A 21450-nucleotide genomic window follows, 5' to 3' on the forward strand; every position below is an offset into this window, starting at 1 on the left:
GACCTTTGAACTCAAAGTGTGACCTTGACCTTGGAGATATCGACGTAATTATTTCGCGCGACACACCGTCCAATGATGGTGAACAAATGTGCCAAATGATTTTAAAATCTGACAATGAACGACATAGTTATGGCCCGGACAAGCTTGTTCCGCCCGCCCGCCAGCCAGCCAGCCCGCCCGCATTCGCCAATCTAATAACCAGTTTTTTCCTTCGGAAAACCTGGTTAACAAAGTTTTACTAAAGCAATAAAGCCGAATAAGGAAAGATGCCCTGCCCCCTGGTGCCCATGCTTTTCTACCAACCTGAACTATTTTTCCACTCATCCATGTCTTTCAACCAACTGAAACCATTTTGAACTCATCCAAGATAACATTAGGACAAATCTTCTGACCAAGTTTCATGAAGATCTGACAATAAATGTGGCCTCTAGAGTGTTAACAAGGTTTCACTTAAGCCAAATAAGGTAAAATTCCCCGCCACCTGGTTGAAATGTTTTTCAAGCAACCAGAACCATTTTCAAAGTTGTCAAAAATATAATTGGGACTTAAGTTCTGACCATGTTTCATGATGATCGGAAAATAAATGTGGCCTCTAGAGGGATAACAAGGTATTACTACCTCCATATAAGAAAAAAATGCCCCATCCCCCCTGGCGGCCATTTATCAACAAACTGGCATCATTTTCAAATTCGTACAAGATATAATTGGGATGAATCTTCTGACAAAGTTTCATGACGATCGGACAATAAATATGGCCTATAGTGTTAACAAGGTTTTACTTAAGCCATATATAACCAAAGGGGGAAAAATGCCCCACCATGTTTTTCAAGAAAACGTAACCATTTTCGAACTCATCCAAAATAGCATTGAGACCAATCTTCTGACCAAAGTTCACGAAGATTGGAAATAAATGTGGCCTCTGGAGTGTTAACAAGGCAAATGTTGACCCCGCACAACGGACAAAAGGCCATCAAACAAGCTCACGATGAGTATATTGTGCTCAGGTGAGCTTAAAAACACTTCATTATAGTCCTATAGTCAAAGGGAGGTCCTTACATTTTAAGACTGTAATACACCTTCCCCGAGTCCCCTATTCTTATTATCACTACCCCGTAGACCCCCATAACGTTTTAATCAGCAAAATAATCAGCAGGGGCTGCTAAAATGTCCTCAATGTTTTACTTTTCACTTCACCTCACATAAAAGAATGTTAACTAGACCCTGGTTGTTGTAAGATGCAAGAACAGTTGATGAAGATGGCGAATGTCTATATGCTTTTCATCTCCAGTCCGAACATGAACAAAACATGTGGTAGAGATTGGTTCAATTCCAGTGAAGATTATCGTAGACAGTGGCTCGACTGCAAATTTGATAGATCAAGACACTTGGAACAACTTGAAAAGGAATGAAGTTCAGTGTGTGAAAAGTAAGAAAACCACAAAGAAACTGTACCCATATGGTAGCACAAAACCATTAGATTTGATTGGAGAGATTCAAAGTGATGTGTCAATCAAAGGAACAAAAAAAGTATATTATAGTAAGACTACCAATATTGAAAGACAGAACAGAACAAAAGGAGAATAAATACAAATTATTTATATCTTATGGAGTGCAATCTAATAATAATTTCCAATTTGTTTGATTTAGCATAAATACAGTAGAAACCCTCTAAAAAATAGTTTGATCCCATTTTCCCCTATAAAACCATGCATAAAATGTCTCCTTAAGACTGGCATACCTTCAATTCCCAATACCGGTAATTCTTTTGATCTAAATAGGGTCATTCCATACGAAATTGAACCTCTATAAACCGGTCAGGACCGGTTTATCACACCTCAGACCTACAGTCAAAAACTTGTGAAAACCAAAAACGTGACATCAATAAAGGTGGTTGAAAATTTTGCAAACTGTAAAGATCGCAAAACAATTTTAAAAGACTTGGCCTGGGATGTACGATCAAAAGAAGTTATAATACTGATAATAATTACTGAAAACAAATTTAAGGTTCTTCAGTGTGTTTTGTTTTTGATATAGGATGTCGTGCTAAATTTTAATTAGCTTGATGTGATTTATTTTGTTTTGATTATTACAATTGCTAATAAAGTGTCATTAAATGGTGATTTGCAGAGTCCTTGAAGCAGTTGCATTTGGATTTTTATTTAGATTTTCAAATTGGCAAATAAGATAACTAAGACAAAAAAATGTTTGAACCTCCATCTAAGCAAAAGTGCGTGGAATTGTCTCTAGAAGACAAAATCAAACTGATCAAAGAGTAAGAGATGTTGCCTGTACGTTCACTTAAGATGCTGTCAGAGAAATATGGGGTAGAAAAGTAAACGATCGCGGATATCATGCAAAAAAGTCTGTGTACATGTCTAATTGGGAAAACAATGTTTCACCCAACAAGTCGGTTTAAAAATGAGATAAAATTTGAAAGTTTCAACAAACTTGTATGGGACTGGTTCTGTATTGTAAGGGCTAATTAATTGACTATTTCTAGTCCGATCATACAGGGAAAGGCAGTGAGCTTTGCAAAGGAACTTGGACTTTAAAGTAACTTTAAAGCGTCTAATGTATGCATGTGTCGATTTCCCCTCTAAATCTGAATCCTCTTTAAAAACAGAATTTTCTATTGGTCCCCTGGGTGTCCGGTTCAGAGGGGTTCCACTGTATATGTTTAGCAATATTGTGGAGCTTTTTTTAATTTGTTGAACAGATATAAATACAATGTAGTAAATAATTTGATTGTTTTAATTACTTGAAGAGAAAAGCTACGCTGAAAAGATATTTTATTGTGCCATGATTATCGAAATGCATGTTATATAATTCATGTAGTCCAGTCCAATGATTTTAAACAAAAGCAGACATGTACATTTGTACAATAACTTAATTTTTCTTGATCCAGTTAGCCTAGCCAATAAAAGCTGTCTCAAGACTTGCCTATTCTTCTTCTATAATTGTGTAGATTTATGTATTCAAAATAATATGGTCTATTTCTAAATAATAGACCTGTTTATTGTTGGGCCACTCTGCTGGGCTTGTTTGGTCAGTTTCCTTATTGTTGCTGTTTTGTAACAAAATTTTAAAATAGCCAACTATACAAAATAAAATTTCTTTCTCACCGTTATCTACACAAGCAAAAGGTTGTAATGTGGCAATTCAGGGCAGCTGGGCAAGGGATTCGGGCCTAGAGAGTGGCAACAGCCCAGGAACGTCCCCCGAGATTAAAAAACAAGAAAAAGGCTGATTATGTTGGCCTAGATACCCCACAGTCTAGGAAGCGGAGGAAGGGGGCAAACAAAAAACCCAGGGAGGAGGAGAACATTGAAGTAGTGAAAGATCAGGTATCATTAAACCCAGGCCCTAATGAGCCTCAAAACGAGGTTTCCCTGCTAAAAAACGAAAATTCAAGATTAAGAAAGCTTCTGACAGAGACCTTGAAAAGCTGGGGATGCTTCATTGATGATGTCCAGAGTGGCGCACTGGTGTGCACGGGAGCGGCTAAGGAGATGTCTTCCATGCACAAAAAACTCCAGGCAGAATCAATGAGTGTATCCATACCTATCAGAGGGCCACACTCTGGGCCACACATAATGCAGCCTCAGATTCGGAAGGACCACATTACACATGACTTTATACATTGAAACTGGAAAAGCACTGTCCATCAGTAAAACCACACCAGAAGCCCAGCCAAAATCTACCTGGCCCCAGCCAACAATCCCACCAGATGCCTTCCACCCAAATGTCGGACCAGCTGCCTCCCACCCAACAGCCCAGCCAGCTGCCTCCCACAGGCAACCGGAAAAGACGCCGTCCATCAGGAGAACCACACAACCAGCCCAGCCAAAACCTACCTGGCCTCAGCCAACAACCCCACCAGCTGCCTTCCACCCAAATGTCGACCAGCTGCCTCCCACCCAACAGCCCGGCCAGCTGCCTTCCACTTCCAGCCATCAACCCAGCCAGTTGTCTCCAAACTAACAGCCTGGCCAGTAACCTCCCAACCAGCTGCCTCACAGCCATCAACCGGACCAGCTGCCTCATAGCCACCAACAGGACCAGCTGCCTCACAGCCACCAACCAGACCAGCTGCCTCACAGCCACCAACTGGACCAGCTGCCTCACAGCCACCAACCGGACCAGCTGCCTCACAGCCACCAACCGGACCAGCTGCCTCACAGCCACCAACCGGACCAGGTGCCTCACAGCCACCAACCGGACCAGCTGCCTCACAGCCACCAACCGGACCAGCTGCCTCACAGCCACCAACTGGACCAGCTGCCTCTCTGCCAACAACCAGGCCACCAGATGCAGCCTATACGACAGCCTGCAGCAAGCCAGCCAGATATGGCTGTTCAATCGGGTAATAGTTTTAATGAGCATAATTTTTATCCATTGAATGCTTCCTAGTTTTCAGTCTGCTTTAGGGGATGCTTTAGGGGATCATGTTCCTCAGTCAATTAAGGAAATATAATATCAGGCCAATATGTAGATCTGGCAAGTTTGTTGGAGGCCCCTGAAGTTCCAGAAGATATAGGAAAGCATTTGATTTTGAGCAATGCGGGTGAATTGGTGGTAAAGCCAAATATGAATTAAGGTATTATCCGGGTATTTGCGGAAAACTACGAATATTCTATAAATACGCTATGAAAAACTATATGTAGGACTCGCAGGGCCTTCTTTGCGATTGGCCGTGGACAGACATTTCACAATTTTGACACGGCCAATTCACAAACCTGACATGGCTGTGAGTATTTACAAAAACGGTAAAGAAGTATGCCAAATATGAAAGCAATATGTCAAGGGACATAGGAAATATTTGGGGTTGTATGCAAACTTTAACATTTGCATGCTAACGCTAACGCCAACGCCGGGGTGAGTAGGATAGCTCCACTATATATATTTCATATATAATAGTCGAGCTAAAAACCGCAAAATAATCCTGATTTATTGAAATTTGGGATAACAGTGAAGAAACAAAAGCTTTCTACAGAAGGTTAAGTTTTGAAAACATTTATGTATTAACAGTCCTCCCAAATCCACCAAATGATGTTATTAACGATATAAAATCAGCAATATTTAATTTCATATGGGACGGTAAGCCTGACAAAATAAAACGAAATCAGTTAATTCAATCTGTAGAAAATGGAGGTATCCAATTAACGAACATTGACTCATTCTTGAATGCAATCAAATGCAGCTGGGTTAAAAGATACCTAGATAATACCAATACGAGTACATGGAAACTATTCTACCAGAAAATCCTAAAAAAATATGGTGACTCTTTACTCTTTGAATGTAACATCAACAATACTATCCTACATGAAATTGCAAACGAAAACATATTTCTGTCTGATGTTCTATCAGCATGGAGTGATGTCACTCATAATCTAGAAACCCAAAACAGCAGTAAAACTATTTTATGGAACAATAAAGACATAACTTCAAACAATAAGACGTTTTTCTATAAAGATTGGTTTGAACGAAGCATAAAAAATGTCGACCAATTATATGACTACAGAATTAAGGATTTCTACTCTTTTGATAATATATGCTACATATACGGAATACCTTCAAATAATTTTCTGAAATACTACACACTAATCAAAAGCATACCCATACATATTAAATCTGAAATCAATACAAATAATACACCATGTACTCAAACAACATTTGTAGAAAACATACTTGGAAGAAAAAACAAAACAAATAAAATATTTTACACACTACAAATTAAAAACCCTACAGAAAACTCCAAAATCCAAAATAAATGGCAAGTCCTTTTTGAAGAAAATGAACTTAATTGGAAACACATATTTACCATGCCATATAAAGCAACTATTGAAAGCACACTGAGAAATTTTCAATATAAATACATCCATAGAATTATAGCTACAAATAAATATCTCTTTAAATGCAAATTATCTAACTCAAATCTGTGTGACTTCTGCAGTGAAAACATTGAAACTATAGAACATCTTTTCTGGGAGTGCAAACACATCCAGCCTATTTGGAATCAATTAATATCTTTTCTTGAACAACATCAACTAAACGTTAAACTATCTTTCTTAAATGTAAGTTTCGGAATTAACTCATTGAAATCAATAGACTGTAATAATATTGTGAATTTTATGGTTATATTGATGAAATATTTTATCTTAAACATGAAGTACAAAAAACAAGTACCAAATTTTAATTGTTTTGTCCATAGTCTTAAACTAAAAATCCAGATTGAGAAAGAAATAGCCCTCAGAAATGACACATTACAAATCTTTGAACAAAAATGGAATCGGATTAAATTCTCATAATGTTTTGTCCACTTATATACATTTCACTCTAATTCTAGTTTATCTCTCCAAAATAGTTTTGTTTATTTTTTTTTATTATTATTTTTTTCAATCTGACAAGACCATTGTGAATATACAACAAAACACACAAGCCCAGTATGCTTTCTTCCGCCTTTACACAACTCATCATTTTTCATAACTATTCCTCTGTTGTTCTTTTCTTTTCTCTCTAAAAAAATATATATTATATTAGCATATCTTGTATAACATGTCTGAACTTTATTGCATTGTACAATCACCATTGTATGATCATATACATGTTTACATTGTATGTGTGATATTGAATAAAAAAAAAATAAAAATAAAAGTTCTGAAACATGCACATTGATAACATTATAAGAAAAGTCATTTGATAAAAGTGAAAGCATCTTCCGCGGCTTATGTATTGTGGTGCCAGGCACCAGTCGCTTGCGATGAGGGAACTGGCCGCAGCAAGCATGTTGGTGGAAGTTAGCCGAAGCTCGAGAAAAAAGTTATTGAAGATCGTTGCGGGGTACAAGAATCTCGCTCTCTTGCTGCTGGACTGTTGACCAGATAATACTAATCTTCCAATACTAAGAATTCTAAGCAGAACTACAAGTCTCCACGTAACATAAGTATAATAGTTTTAAGTTGTTCTCTTGATAGACTACAAGTACGAGTACCCCAGATCAAAAGCATACCTAGAGAAACACTTTAGTATTGATGGAAGCTAGTCAAAACGGCCCCTAGTATTGATGACCGAGACTTGTTATTCATATCTGTTTACGATTGAAAATCTTGGTTAAAGTAATAATGTGGTCCCTTTATATATATTTTTTTAATTTAAATGCATATTCATGACGCATATTCATGATTCAAACTTTGTATGTAGTCTATTTATGCTTTGTGAAAAAATGTGAAAAATAAAATAACTCGTTTACATTTCTCACAAAAGTACTGTTGTTCAATGTATACCTAATGTTCCAGATCAAATGACAACCTCCCAGGGAGATCATCATGCACTGGCGAGGGTCAGGCTCACAGAACATGAAAATTATCGTGAAGAAGGAATTTTCCTCTTCAGATATTGAGAGAATTATTGACATTTTCAAGAGTAAAAAGAACAGAGTTCTTAAGCTGTAAAGTCCAGAACATGTCTGAGTTATGTGCCCTTGAAATGTTCTTTGTTTATAAATGTTATTCCTGTGGTAAAGAAGTGTTGGGACCAGGTATTTTAGTTCAGCGATTTTCCTCCTTCTTTATAAAGTACCGGTAAACGGCACTTTCCCACAAAATAAATACAAATTTCCCAATTGCTGTCCTTAAATTCCCAATTAAAGTTATAAAAAAAAAAAAAAAAAAACATTTTTTTTTTTTGTTTTTTTAAAGCAACATTTAGTTAGTTTCCCTTTGCAGCTTTATGGCTTGAACCTAGGTTTATATAATATTGACAGCTTGAAAACACTTGTTTATCAATTTTAAAGTATTTGGGAGCAAAAAATCAAATACACCAATTTCCCAATTTGAGGTTTTCACGACTCGATTTTTCCCAATTTTGAGGTTTTCACGACTCGATTTTTCCCAATTGGACCGGTACAGGTACTTTTCCCAATTGGACAAGGAAAATCGCTGTAGTTGCATTTGGTACATGAATGTTTTGCAAATCAGATATGTGTATATGTGTTGTTATTGTATCAAATACAGTATTCATAGAAGGAAAATATGCCTTTATTGCATTATTTAAGGAAATTTTGATAATATTCAAGTGTTTAACATGATTTAACTATACTAATGCATTGAACTTTTTATTTCACAATTTTAAGAAGTTCCCAACTCGTTTTTTCACACATTTAAGAAGTTCCCGACTCAATTTTTCACAATTTTGAAAAAATCGCGACTAAATATTCACAATTTTGACAAGTTCGCAACTCAATTTTTCACAAAGTGAGGGGCCAGGGCCGCTGCACATAGTCAGGAAAAAAAAGCCCTGACCCGCAAGCTAAATATAATTACAACAAATATGGCCGACATTGTACCTGACAGATTGGGTCGTTTAAAAAAACAAGAGGGCAAGGATGGCCCTAGTTCACTCACCTGAGAGGAGTTGGTTCATTCAATCTTTACCAAATGTCAAACTTTACCTAGATATTGTCTAGACAAGTTTTATCATTATTGAACCAAAACTCTGGCGCATGGAGTGTTTTTATTTTTGTAAGATTTGACCTGGTTACTTATATTTTGAGTTGACCCCCCTATCCAAACATCAAACTTTGCTTACAAAAATAAATATGACCAAGATTCATTAAATCTGAAACAAAACTGTGACCTCTAGAGTGTTTACAAGGATTTTGAATAATATAATTAAAATTTGGACAATCTAAGGTCAATAATTATGGCATTTATTATGTGATTTTGCTCATTATCAAACTTGACTGAGATCTTTCAGCAACTTTGATAAAGAATGCTTGAGAAATGTGAATGTTAGAGTGTTTACAAACCAAATGTGGACGGACGGACGGCGGACAAAGACCAATCCTAAAACCTCACCTGAGCAATCAGGTGAGCTAAAAAGTGTGTTACCAATCTGAGCCATTTTTCGGCGTAAGCTGTATTAAGCCAGCTTTTTACCTTAGCCTGACCTTTGTTAGCGTCCAATAGAATTCAAATAAAACTTCCTGCGGCCAGGTACAGATGAATACACTTCATTGACTGCATTGGCTGATTTGAGAATACGACCAGCACATTGGAAACATGTCCGCGTCTTTGTAACACTGTTTTACTGCGTGTTAAGCATGAAACAATTTTATATCTAATGAAAAGGCTTAATAGATAGATCAGTTATACACTCAATCTCGACATCAATACAGTTTGTGCGTCCACCTTTTATTTTCAGAAGATTTTCAGCACGAGAACGTTTGCACTTAAAGGCTATTTTCTCATATTTAGTACTAACTTCCATATTCCTGTCAACATGTTAACATGTTAAAGTATAGAGAGCAGTGGAAGCGAAGACTCACTTTAATGTATTGCATTTCAACTCGCGAGGTATATCAGATCAATTTGTGGCCACTGTGTGTGAATGTCAGAGTTTACATACAGGTCATCGCTGCGTCTCAACCCTATGTGCTGATCGGAGTTCGCGGCCAGGAAAATAATCATTACATAATAAAGACGCTATAGAGTGAACTGGAATTTTCTTTAGACCAGACAGATGTTAAATGAAGATATCCAGGGATATCATATGGTATGTTTATAATAGATTCTTAATGTGTTTTACAACAATACCATGATAAATATTGTTTTTAATTAATTTAACAAGAATTATGCCATCATATTGACTAATGAATTAAGCATGAGCGATACTGTTAATACTCGAATCAAATAGCAACGCCAGACAAACCACTTAAACAGGTTTGTTTGAAGAACGCGCGTATAAATATTAAAAATATATACGGATACTTCGCGTGTGGCCGGTTGACTCATATGTTTTAATTTCACTTCCATTCTTCTTTTGGTTTTCTGTTTTGTATCTATATGTTTATGACCAGCAATATGTAATAATGTAAAATAAGCCGCGAAAAATCCGCGTATCATCCCGTACTGCATTTGCTGCAGCTAAGAACTGCACAGAAAAAGACATTCGCTATCTTTGATCTCATTCATTGAAGTCTTTACCTTTCATTAACTGCAACCACAATCAACGCCGTATATCTTTTTAAAAGATATTTCTTGTTCAAATTGTCCGAGAAATCAATAAAACCAATGTATGGACAAAAATTGTGACTTTTAGAGTGTTTACAAGGTTTCTCTATAGCCAAATAAGGAAAACTGCCCCGCCCACTGGCGACCATATTTTTCAACGGAACAGAACCACTTTTCAACTCAACTACATATCATTAGGGCAAACATTTTGAAAAAGTTACATGAAGATTGGGTATAAAATGTGACTTTTACAGTGTTTACAAGGTTTTTCCTTTTTTGACCTAGTGACCTAGTTTTTGACCCAGCATGACCCAGTTTCGAACTTGATCGAGATATCATTGGGACAAATCTTCTGACCAAGTTTCATGAAGATCGGACAATAAATATGGCCTCTAGAGTGTTTACGAACAAATGTGGACGGACGACGGACAAAGACCGGTCACAAAAGCTCACCTGAGCAATCAGGTGAGCTAAAAAGCAATTTGCTATCTTGAAAGAGAAAGATTCATAAACATATGTTGTACATATTAATGTGACTGGAGTTAATGATAAACGTCAACTAATGCATGGCAGTGTTGATATTTATGAAGAAAACGATTCCTGGAAATACGAATGTCCAACGCTTAAAAATTGTGACCACTGTCAAGAATAACGTTAAGAACCTGTGTCACTTTCACAATTTAATATTGTTGGTCAGCAGTAAATGGGGATAAAGTGGATGTATGCTTGTGTAATGACTGTAGGCTAGCCATGTGAACGGATTATCGTACCGCAAAATCCATCACGTAAAGACGTAAAGAAGAGTCTTCAACTTTTCAATAAAGTTTTGCTATCAACACAAAGCTTGGAACAGAAAGGTACATGGATTATGCAACAGTTTCATTGTTCACAATTGGAGTAAAGAAGATTTTGTAGGGAAAGTGCACCCTGTCAGTGATTTTTATGTCATAATCAGGCTAATATTTGCTTTCATTTTGAAAAAGAAAATATGCCATGTAAGGAAAAAGTTGTGTTGTAAATGCATGGAAATGAAGGACAGCATATTTGAATTGTATGACAAAGTAATGATGTTTTCCTCAAACAAACAACAAAAGTATATTAAGTCCCAATTATTACAAGGATATCAGTAAAACTGATGGATGCTTCCCAATAATGCTTTGTCGATAAATGGTTTAATTGTGTGGAAAAAAAGGATGACCTTGAGAAAATCTATTATTAGCATCGGTGAACTTGACCTTGACCCCAGTGACCTCATAAAAAAGGTAGAGGTCCATGCAAGGTACCTACATCCCAAATATGTAAGAGATCGGTCAAATATTGAAGGCTATATGAGAAACTGTAACCAAAGTGTGATCTTGAAAAAATCTATTATTAGCCTCGGTGACCTTGAACTTGACCCCAGTGACCTCAAACCTCATCAAAAGGTAGAGGTCCATGCAAGGTATGTACATGCCAAATATGAAAGAGATCGGTAAAGTATTGAAGTTGCTATCAGAAACTATAAAAAAAAAAGTGTGACGGAAGGTACTACAAACTGGCAACTATATGCTCCCCATATATATATATATATATGGGGAACATAAAAATTACTATTTTGAAAATGATATGATAATGACTGTCATTTGTGTGATCTTCTAAATTATGTATTATGGTTATCCATATTAAAATGCTACATATTTATTATCTTTTCAGCAATGATCAACAACATTGGTGGTCCAGGAAGGGTTAATTACTTTTTGTCAACACCGAATGTTCTAATGATCAGTTGAACTTAAAGAAAATGGAAATACATGCGGGTAGGACCATTCATCAAGTGTCAACTATCTCCTTTCTAGCAGAAAGGCTTATAAGATGGAAATGAAGTAGGTATTTCACTGATTTATGTGATTGTTTATGTACATGTAGAACCAATGTTTTAAGTAATAAATAAAATGTAACGTTAATAGTCAGTTTCATATCCAGTAGCCTAAGGGATAATACATGTATTTGGTATTAACATTTGGATGAAGAATGTATTATGTGGTGTTTACACTTACTTATTAATCCATTTTAAATGGACATATCATATAAAATACTAGTAATGACATGCTATGTCGTGAATGTCTAAATAAATACAAACGATGACACATATCATAATGGATTATGTCACACTCCCCATGAAACACTAATGTCAGTTCTTACTCCTATACAAGTGCTTGTGTTTTTGACATCTGTATAAATTATGATTGTTTTGTAAAATAACACGAAGAAAATGTTGTCAATGTATAGAAACAACTTTGAGAAGGCTTATTGAAGCCAAATAAATTAGAAAATAACAAACATTTTTATTTTAATAAACATTTTTTTTTAATTATTCATACACAATTTGCAATTATGCATAATTTTCTTCAACTGAAACTTATTTAAGTTCTTATGAACCTGCCTGAATATAACTACTAGGCAAATATCAACTTCAAAGGAAAAATGGTGTTATCTTTTCAGTGATATGCTGATTACCTGTGCAGGAGGAAAATGAAACCAGACAGAATATGGACTCAAATTCAACCCAAAAACAAGCTAGGAACTTGCAGTCACTGAGTGTTCTTGCTTACTGTCATGTGTTCAATGCCGCAACAACATAAATAATATAGCTGGCTCTGGACTCAACCTTATGCATCTTAACATGATCTTTGAACGTGATGGTCTCAAGAACATTTTCATAATGAATAACTCTGACGGTCAGCCCAGGGTCACCAATGCCAAGCGTCTTTTGGAGACACTTATTCCAACCTGTCGAAGTTCTTTAAAAAACTACCATGACAATCATGTACATGTATTTGTTTTGTTAGTCATAATAAGTTTAAAGTGATCACTAGTATCACTACTCATTGATAAATCTATTTTCCTTTAAACGTTTATGATTGAATGATTAAATGTGCCTTGTTACTTAATTATTAATGTTCTTATTTTCCTGTAACATTTTCAAGTCTTATTTATAGACAAATGCATTTCACATGCAATTTCAAACTAGGTTAGCAAATCTTACTGCACTGAGTAGGTTCCATGTCACAAATGATATATGAGATGTATGTATGTTAATATGCTTATGAGTCTATTATAGGTTTTCCTCTTTTTTTATCTATTTATAATAATTTTGAACATTTAGCTGATCTTTATACTCACATATAAAAATCTCAAATTCAGTATGGCGCTTCTGGAACAGGGGATACCCTTGATAGTAAAGCAGGAACTTTTTGTAATTTCCTTTTGCCATTTTTGTTTGACAATTTAAAAAAAAAGACTCGTGACTAGAGATTGCATTTTGTCTCGTTTTCCGAAGGATGATAACATCACTTGTTTGTTTATATTTTCTTTATTCCTTTTCTCACATGTTATAAACTATCATATTTGTATAGATTATGCATTTACCTATTACCAGTAATACATACTAAAACAAGAATATCAGTGAAACTGATGGATGCTTCCCGATGATGCGCTTTGTCAATCTATGTGTTAATAACCACCTAAAAAAAAACTATTATTAGCCTCGGTGACCTTGACCCCAGTGACCTCAAACCTCATCAGAAGTAAGAGGTTCATGCAAGGTACCTACATGCCAAATATGAAAGAGATCGGTAAAGTATTAAAGGTGCTATGAGAAACTGTTACAAAAGCGTGACGGAAAATATATTAATAGCCGCGGTGACCTTGAGCCCAGTGACCTCAAACCTCATCAAAAGGAAGAGGTCCATGCAAGGTTCCTACATGGCAAATATGTAAGAGATCGGTAAAATATTGAAGGCCCTATGAGAAACTGTAAGAAAACCGTGATGGAAAATCTATTATTAGCCTCTTTGACCTTGAGCCCAGTGACCTTAAACCTCATCAAAAGGTAGAGGTCTATGCAAGGTACCTACATGCCAAATATTAAAGAGATCGGTAAAGTAACAAAAGCATTACGGAAAATCTATTATTAGCCTCGGTGACCTTGACCCCAGTGACCTCAAACCTCATCAAAAGGTAGAGGTCCATGCAAGGTACCTACATGCCAAATATGAAAGAGATAGGTAAAGTATTAAAGGTGCTATGATAAACTGTAACAAAAGTGTGACGGAAAAATCTATTATTGGCCTCCGTGACCTAAATAACTCCCATTAAAAAGGTACTGTGCATATAGATAGATTAACTAGAGTAACCAGGTTTTTTTTCCGCTTTTTGGGAAGATAGCCCATGGCTTTGGAATTGGGAATTTTATCGGCATTTTCATGAAATTGGGAAAATAAATTCATTAGCCGTTTTTCCACACGAAAAGTCCACTAATTAGGGAAATACTAAATTGAATTAACTCTTTATAATCATTCAAATTAAAAGACAAAAATCATATAATACTTTGTTAGATGTAATTTAATTAAAATTGAGATAAAATACACATGAGACTTCTTTCTAAAAAAAAAAAAAAAAAAAAAAAAAAATTTTTTTTTTTTTTTTTTTTTTTGGAAATTGGGAATTTTTTGCCACATTTTGGGAAAAAAGTATACTTTTTGGGATTGGGAACATAGCCGAATTTCGGCTATAAAATCGGGCCAAAAAAAACCCTGGTAACTAACAAAAACCAAGTTGTATTAAGGAAAAAACATCTGGATACTGGGCTCATCAATAATCAAGAAAGCCTTACTAGCAGCAAGATTACGACCAGAAGTGGCCAACCACTGCCTTGAACCTAACATCATCTGGGGGCAATGGTACATTGGGTTAACACTAGCAGAATCAAAGAAAAAAATATTTTGCTTGCCTACATGGGACATACTCCCGAATAGAATATATCATGTGCCATTTACCTGTAGGCTGTAATGATCTTGGTCGTCGGTCACCGGTGGACCTTCGTAAATTGGTTTACGAGCTATTGAAGGCTATAATGGCTAAATTCCCAAGTGTTAACATTGTATGGTCTGCAGTGCTTCCAAGATCAAATTGGAGATATTCTGCTAATTAAGTTGCTATGGACAAGGCAAGAAAGCGCCTTAATAGTTATAGATCAACTAGGGCTTTGGCATGTGGAGAGCATTACTTGGCCAACTCTGACTTAGGAAAATTTGATGACCAATTGTTTGAGAAGAACGGAGTACACTTTTCAACTCTGGGAACAGATATCATTCTAGTATGTCTGTAGGGCTTGAAAAATTTATAATGCATAATCAACCAATCCATTACTGAAGTTCTAGATGGACAAATTTAAGGGGTTTCTTACAAATTTAAATCCAAACCATTATGTATGTTGGTGTTGCTGTCAAAAATTAGTTATTTGCAGTTAGTTTGTATGCATATTTTTCTTACTAATATGTCTGCAGGGCTTGACAAATTTATAATGCATAATAAACCAATCCATAACTGAAGTTCTAGATGGACGAATAAGTTTTTTTTTTACAAATTTAAATCCAAAGCTAATAAATGATAGAGTGAATCATGTTTGCAGTTTTCTCAAATTTGAAAGAGAGGTGGAACTTGGGGAAATAGGGTTAGATCACTTGGTATCTGACAATCAGTGGCCACGCCAGAATGATTTAGTTTGTGCCATGCTGCATATGATAAGTGATCGCCATGTGGTGGTTGTTCACTGTCATGGGGCACCTGGTGACAGTGGAGTGGAGGCTTCTCTTTTGCTCCTGCACCTTTTGAGTTCTATTTCAAGGACTACATGTCAATTGTTTTATGGGCCACACACACACATGTTAAAGGAGTGACTAGCCACTGTCCCAAACACATTTTTTATTTTAATAGAAATGTTCAGGGATTTGGCCCTGATCAATCTGAGGCTTTACGCACTCTTTACAAAAGCAAGCTTCTTTTTGAGACATATGCTCCCTACTTTCATGCACCTGGCCAGTGGTTCTCTGCACCAAATCAGCTGTTTTACATGTTGAGGGTATAGCTTAGTGATGGAATGTAATGGTAGAGCATGTCCTTGAGGTGAGCTGCAATACAGAATGCAGTAGTCAAATCTGTACAGTTGGTTTTCTGTTCTTGGATATCTGAGAGATTCATTGATATAATTTGTTATCTTCAAGCAAAGATTATAAATTCAAGTATTTCTGTTAGTGTGTTATATAGGTCCTCAAAATTTACTGAGAAGAGGTCATCTTTTATGATCATGTATAATTTACAAAATATCTGTAAATTCAGTTAAGAATTTCTTGTCTGCACATTGATGTATATTGAATTAGTCCCATTTAAATCTTTCCCATATTTAACTGCTTTCAAATAAAGTTGGGGGGGATGTCCAAATGCGATGATCCTTTTCTGTTGAAAGCATTTAAAGTATCCCATTATTAAGAATTTAATTCTTGAAAACATTTATGACCAGATCTTATATAATTAATGCGCAACAAAAAAATACGATCCATATAATTATGTTTTATCCAGATTCAAGAGGCCTTATTTGTGATTTTCACCGTGTACAAGCATGGATGAGGTTGCTTAAACTGACGAAAAATGCCATATGAAACAAATCCAGAGTGCTTAAATGCATGCAAGGTCTGGCCGATGCTTAAAACAGAATACGAGTTTGACACAAGACTGCACAATCTTCGTGACTCAAGTTCATGGGCCTCAATTGGATCCTACTTGGAGAATCACTGGTTACCAATGAAAGAGGTAGATGTATATCTTATGGTAGAATTACAAATGTATTTGAATTAATGTAGCAAAATTGTTACAAATACAATTTGTTGAAAGAGGTTACTAAAACTGCTTATCCGATATTTCAAACAATGGTCAATCAAATGCGAACATAATATGTGAAAGATGACAATGTTAAAAGAGAAGCACAATTGCCAGAATTGTGTTTGTGTATCACCATGATAAATGTCAAAGCATCAATGGGATTCGAATGGCATATAAGAAAAAACAACTACACGGGTTGTGTTATTCCTTTATGCAAAGAAATAATGTTTTAATAACAATAACAATATACTAATGACATTGTAAATACAATAAAGAATAGGAAGTTAACAAGAGCACCGTATAACGGGTGCCACGCTCGGCTGCGAAAGCTTGTCAGAATTTGACCTTTGACCTAGTGACCCAAAATGGGTGTGGTGTGTAGAACTCATCAAGGTGAATCTGCATATGAAGTTTCAAAGTTGTAGGTGGAAGCACTTTGATTTTAGAGCCGGACGGCGGACGACGAGCAGGCTATGACAATACCTCGGGATTTCTCCGAAAACAGCCTCGCTAAAAAAAACAGAACTTTTGGGTTGACAAAACCTCTTACATTGTAGAAGGCCATATTGATAGATAATTATATCAATCTTAAATAAACACTATTTTATAAATGTATATAACAAGTGGATACATAATTATACTTTGTCTTAATACTAAGGCAACAATGTGATCGTTTTCATTAGTGTTCGATTATAAATCAACAAATTTCTTGATTTATAACTTGGAAGTTTATATCACATTAATTGTTTATATGTCCTTTAATTTATTTGCATTGGTTACAATATAATGAATTATCAACTTGGGTCCCAAATGTCTCCTTATATAACAAGAGCTGTCAGAGGACAGCGCGCTCGACTATTGGAGTGCTTGACAGTATAACGTAAGCCATCATGGCGAAATTGTTCATATTCAATAATTTATTAGATGATCTTTCAAAAATAAAAAAAGGAATTTTTTATATATTTTTTTGGGGTGGGGGTAGGGGGGGGGGGAAGTTGAGAGGGGGGTATAATGGGGGGGGGGGTCATTTATTAGATGATGTTTCAAAAATTAAAAAAAGGAAAAACATTATTTATTTTTTTGAGGGGGGGTAGGGGGGGTAGGGGGGGTTGAGAGGGGGGTATAATGTGGAATGTGGTCATTTATTAATGATCTTTCAAAAATAAAAAAAGGAAAAAATAAATTGGGGGGGGGGGGGGTTGGGAGGTGGGGGCAGGGAATCTTGGGTGGGGCGTGGGGTATTGTTTGGGTGGAATCCATTGTGGTATTCAGGTAAGTGTTGTGTTGTCAAAGTATTAATAAAATCTGATCATAAATAAAGAAGTTATGGCAATTAAAGCAAAATGTTCAATTATCTAAGTATAAAAGGGGCCATAATTCTGTCAAAATGCTTGATATAGTTGTCTTCTCTTGTTAATAGATTGCGGTGATGTTGGTAAAGAAGTATGCAAAATATAAAAGCAATATGTCAAAGGACATAGGAAATATTTGGGGTAGTTCACAAACTTTAACATAGAATATGCATATTGATAATTCTAAGTATAAAAGGGGCAATAATTCTGTCAAAATGCTTGATAGAGTTGTCTGCTCTTGTTTATAGGTTGGGGTCATGTTGGTAAACAAGTATGCAAAATATGAAAGCAATATGTCAAGGGACATAGGAAATATTTGGGGGTAGTACGCAAACTTTAACATTTGCTGCATATTATAAGTGAAAACGGGGCCATAATTATTACAAAATGCATCATAGAGTTGTCTGCTCTTGTTAATAGGTTGGGGTCATGTTGGTAAACAAGTATGCAAAATATGAAAGCAATATGTCAAGGGACATTGAAAATATTTGGGGTAGTACGCAAACTTTAACATTTGCACGCCATCGCCAACGCTAACGTCAACGCAAATTCCTAAGCCAGGGTGAGTAGGATAGCTCCACTATATATATTTCATAAATAATAGTCGAGCTAAAAATGTACCAACCATGTTTTTTCCAAATATTATTGGTTTCAGTGATCCTGCGTTGGAGTTTCATTACTCTTAATGTGTTTTACAATTAATAGCAATACACCAATTACTTTTGTCAGAAATGGGCCCAGTACTGCTGGATTGGCCATTTGATGGTTGGGGTTCACACCAACAATGGAATCGAGCGACTTCATGGGGCGTTTAAAGCTCAGTGTTTGAAAGGGAACTCAACAAAAGCTGTCAGAGGACAGCGCCCTCGACTATTCGAGTGCTTGACAGTATAACGTAAGCCATCATGGGGAAATTGTTCAAATTATTCAATAAGGGCAAGGTAATAGTTCAGGTATATTTTCCACAATCTATTGAACATTTGTATAACATTTGTCTTTGTATAAGACATAAAACAAAATAATAAGATTTTATGTCAAGTTTGATAGCAATAGCTTGGCTGAGAAGTTTGGACGGTCCTTCAAAAATAAAGTAAATAAATATTTTTATGTAACCATGTTTTAAAGAAAAAATATTTGTTTTGGGTTGGGTAGGGGGGGGGGGGGGGTTGAGAGGGGGATATAATGTGGGGTATGGTCATTTATTAGACTATCTTTCAAAAATAAAAAAAGGAAAAAATAAATAATTTTTATTATATTTTTTGTTTGGGGAGGGGGAGGCAGGGTTCTGGGTTGGGGCGTGGGGTATTGTTTGGGTTGAATCTGTGGTGGTATTCAGGTAAGTATTGTATTATCAAAGTATTAATAAAATCTGATCATAAATAAGAGTTATGGCAATTTAACTAAAATTTATGATTTTGACCTTGAGAGTCAATGTCATTGAAAGGTCAAGGTCAAATTGAACTTGCCAGGTACAATACCCGTTTGATAGTAAGAAAATATTTGAAGTTTGAAAGCAATAGCTTTGATACTTTAGAAGTCAAGTGGATCTAAACACAAAATTTAACAAAATATTCAGTTACCAATTTAATTTAAGAGTATCATTCGAAAATGGAATTACACAAACAAGATGAAGTGAGAGACATTTTTCAGCCTACACAGTGGCTTTTAAACTGTTTAAAACAATGGATCCCATGAGAATTTCATTTATTACAACTAAAATAGAGGCCCTGCTTTAACTTTATATATTAAAACACATGATAACAATTTTACACCATACTCTTTACACCAAATTTAATATTATTATTGTATGGGCCTCAAAGTGATGACCAGTAAACATCATGAAGTCCCTGAGGAACAAATTACCAATTATTTGATGCAGATCAGAATAAAATGCTACCAAGGATAGACAAGGGACAAAATTGTCACAAAACCAGGTTTTCATTGTGAAAAAAAATCTGATAAAGGGAGAAAACTCAAACTGAACTTTTGAAATGAACAAACAAAATTAACCCCCTTTGTAAGTTTGTTTTAAAAAAAAAATCTATTTTTAGTCGTGGCGACCTTGACATTGGAGATATTGACGTGATTCTTTAGTGCCACACACCGTCCCATGATGGTGAACAAATGTGCCAAATGATTTTAAAATCTCACAATGAATGACATAATTATGGCCAGGACAAGCTCATTTATGGCCATATTTGACCTTTGAACTCAAAGTGTGACCTTGACCTTGGAGATATCGACGTAATTATTTCGCGCGACACACCGTCCAATGATGGTGAACAAATGTGCCAAATGATTTTAAAATCTGACAATGAACAACATAGTTATGGCCCGGACAAGCTTGTTCCGCCCGCCCGCCAGCCCGCCCGCATTCGCCAATATAATAACCAGTTTTTTCCTTCGGAAAACCTGGTTAAAAAGCTTCAAATACAAAGGTAAACCAGAACAAGTTAGATTGGACACCAGATGAGTATTAATAACAAAACAAATGCTGTAATTATATAAATAAATCATTCCTGCTACAGTTATCACTTTAATTACTAACAAGAGCTGTCACCATAGGATGACATATGCCCCCTATAAACGCTTTGATAGAAGTTATGAGCATTTTTTGAAACCTAAACACAGATTTCGAAACCTAAACGCGGACACCAAGTTCAAGGTCAAGGTCACAGGGGTGAAACTTTTTGTGCGTATGGAAAGGCCTTGTCCATATACACATGCATACCAAATATGAAGGTTACATCTCAAGGGACATAAAAGTTATTAGCATTTCGAAACCTAAACGCAAGATGTGACGGAAAAACAGACGGACAGTCCGATCACTATATGCCCTCCTTTGGGGGCATAATTAAAAAAATTAATAAATATGACAAATAAGTAATATGTAACTTAATTGCTGAAAATTTACAACAAAGAAATGTTAACTCGTCACATTGCAAGTAGTATATATCACATTGCAGTCTTCAAAATTAGCACACGCCCGATCGCCCATGGCGATTAAAATTAATGCCGGGCACATTAAAACATTATCGTCTGTTGCCCGCTTTTTCGCACAGTTAACAAAAATTACGGATTAGAATTCTGCAAATGCGATTCAAAAAAGGCTCATAACTACTGTGTCCCTTCAGATGATATTTCCTTATTATTTATGCATGTGTATCTGTACAACACCTTTTCGTGCGCATACAATTTTTCACCCCTGTGACCTTGAACTTGAGGTCAGTGTTCAGGTTTAGAATTCTGGGACCAAAATCATATTTATACATATATACTTGTTAAGATCAGATTAGATGATACTAGATTAGATCAAGTGTGTTATTCTTCTACAATGTTGTTATTGTAAAAAGTACAGTGACATATATAGGTATTGTGCATCTATTTTG

At 35.8% G+C, this 21450-nt stretch overlaps 1 protein-coding gene across 1 annotated transcript; it reads left to right on the plus strand.

Annotated features, from left to right (window-relative positions):
* The first annotated feature begins 3671 nt into the window (after positions 1 to 3671).
* Positions 3672 to 7592, plus strand: LOC127868788 (uncharacterized). The gene is made up of 2 exons (XM_052410864.1): positions 3672 to 4363; positions 7296 to 7592. The coding sequence occupies exons 1-2, from the start codon at positions 3728 to 3730 to the stop codon at positions 7302 to 7304; spliced, it is 645 nt and encodes a 214-aa protein (XP_052266824.1). The 5' UTR covers positions 3672 to 3727; the 3' UTR covers positions 7305 to 7592.
* Positions 7593 to 21450: the final 13858 nt, after the last annotated feature.

The sequence above is a fragment of the Dreissena polymorpha genome, chromosome 2, assembly GCF_020536995.1.
Source record: "Dreissena polymorpha isolate Duluth1 chromosome 2, UMN_Dpol_1.0, whole genome shotgun sequence".
NCBI classification, from domain to species: domain Eukaryota; kingdom Metazoa; phylum Mollusca; class Bivalvia; order Myida; family Dreissenidae; genus Dreissena; species Dreissena polymorpha.

Excerpts from the sequence above, each read along its gene's own strand:
- LOC127868788 (XM_052410864.1), top strand. The coding sequence starts at position 3,728 with ATGCCTTCCACCCAAATGTCGGACCAGCTGCCTCCCACCCAACAGCCC.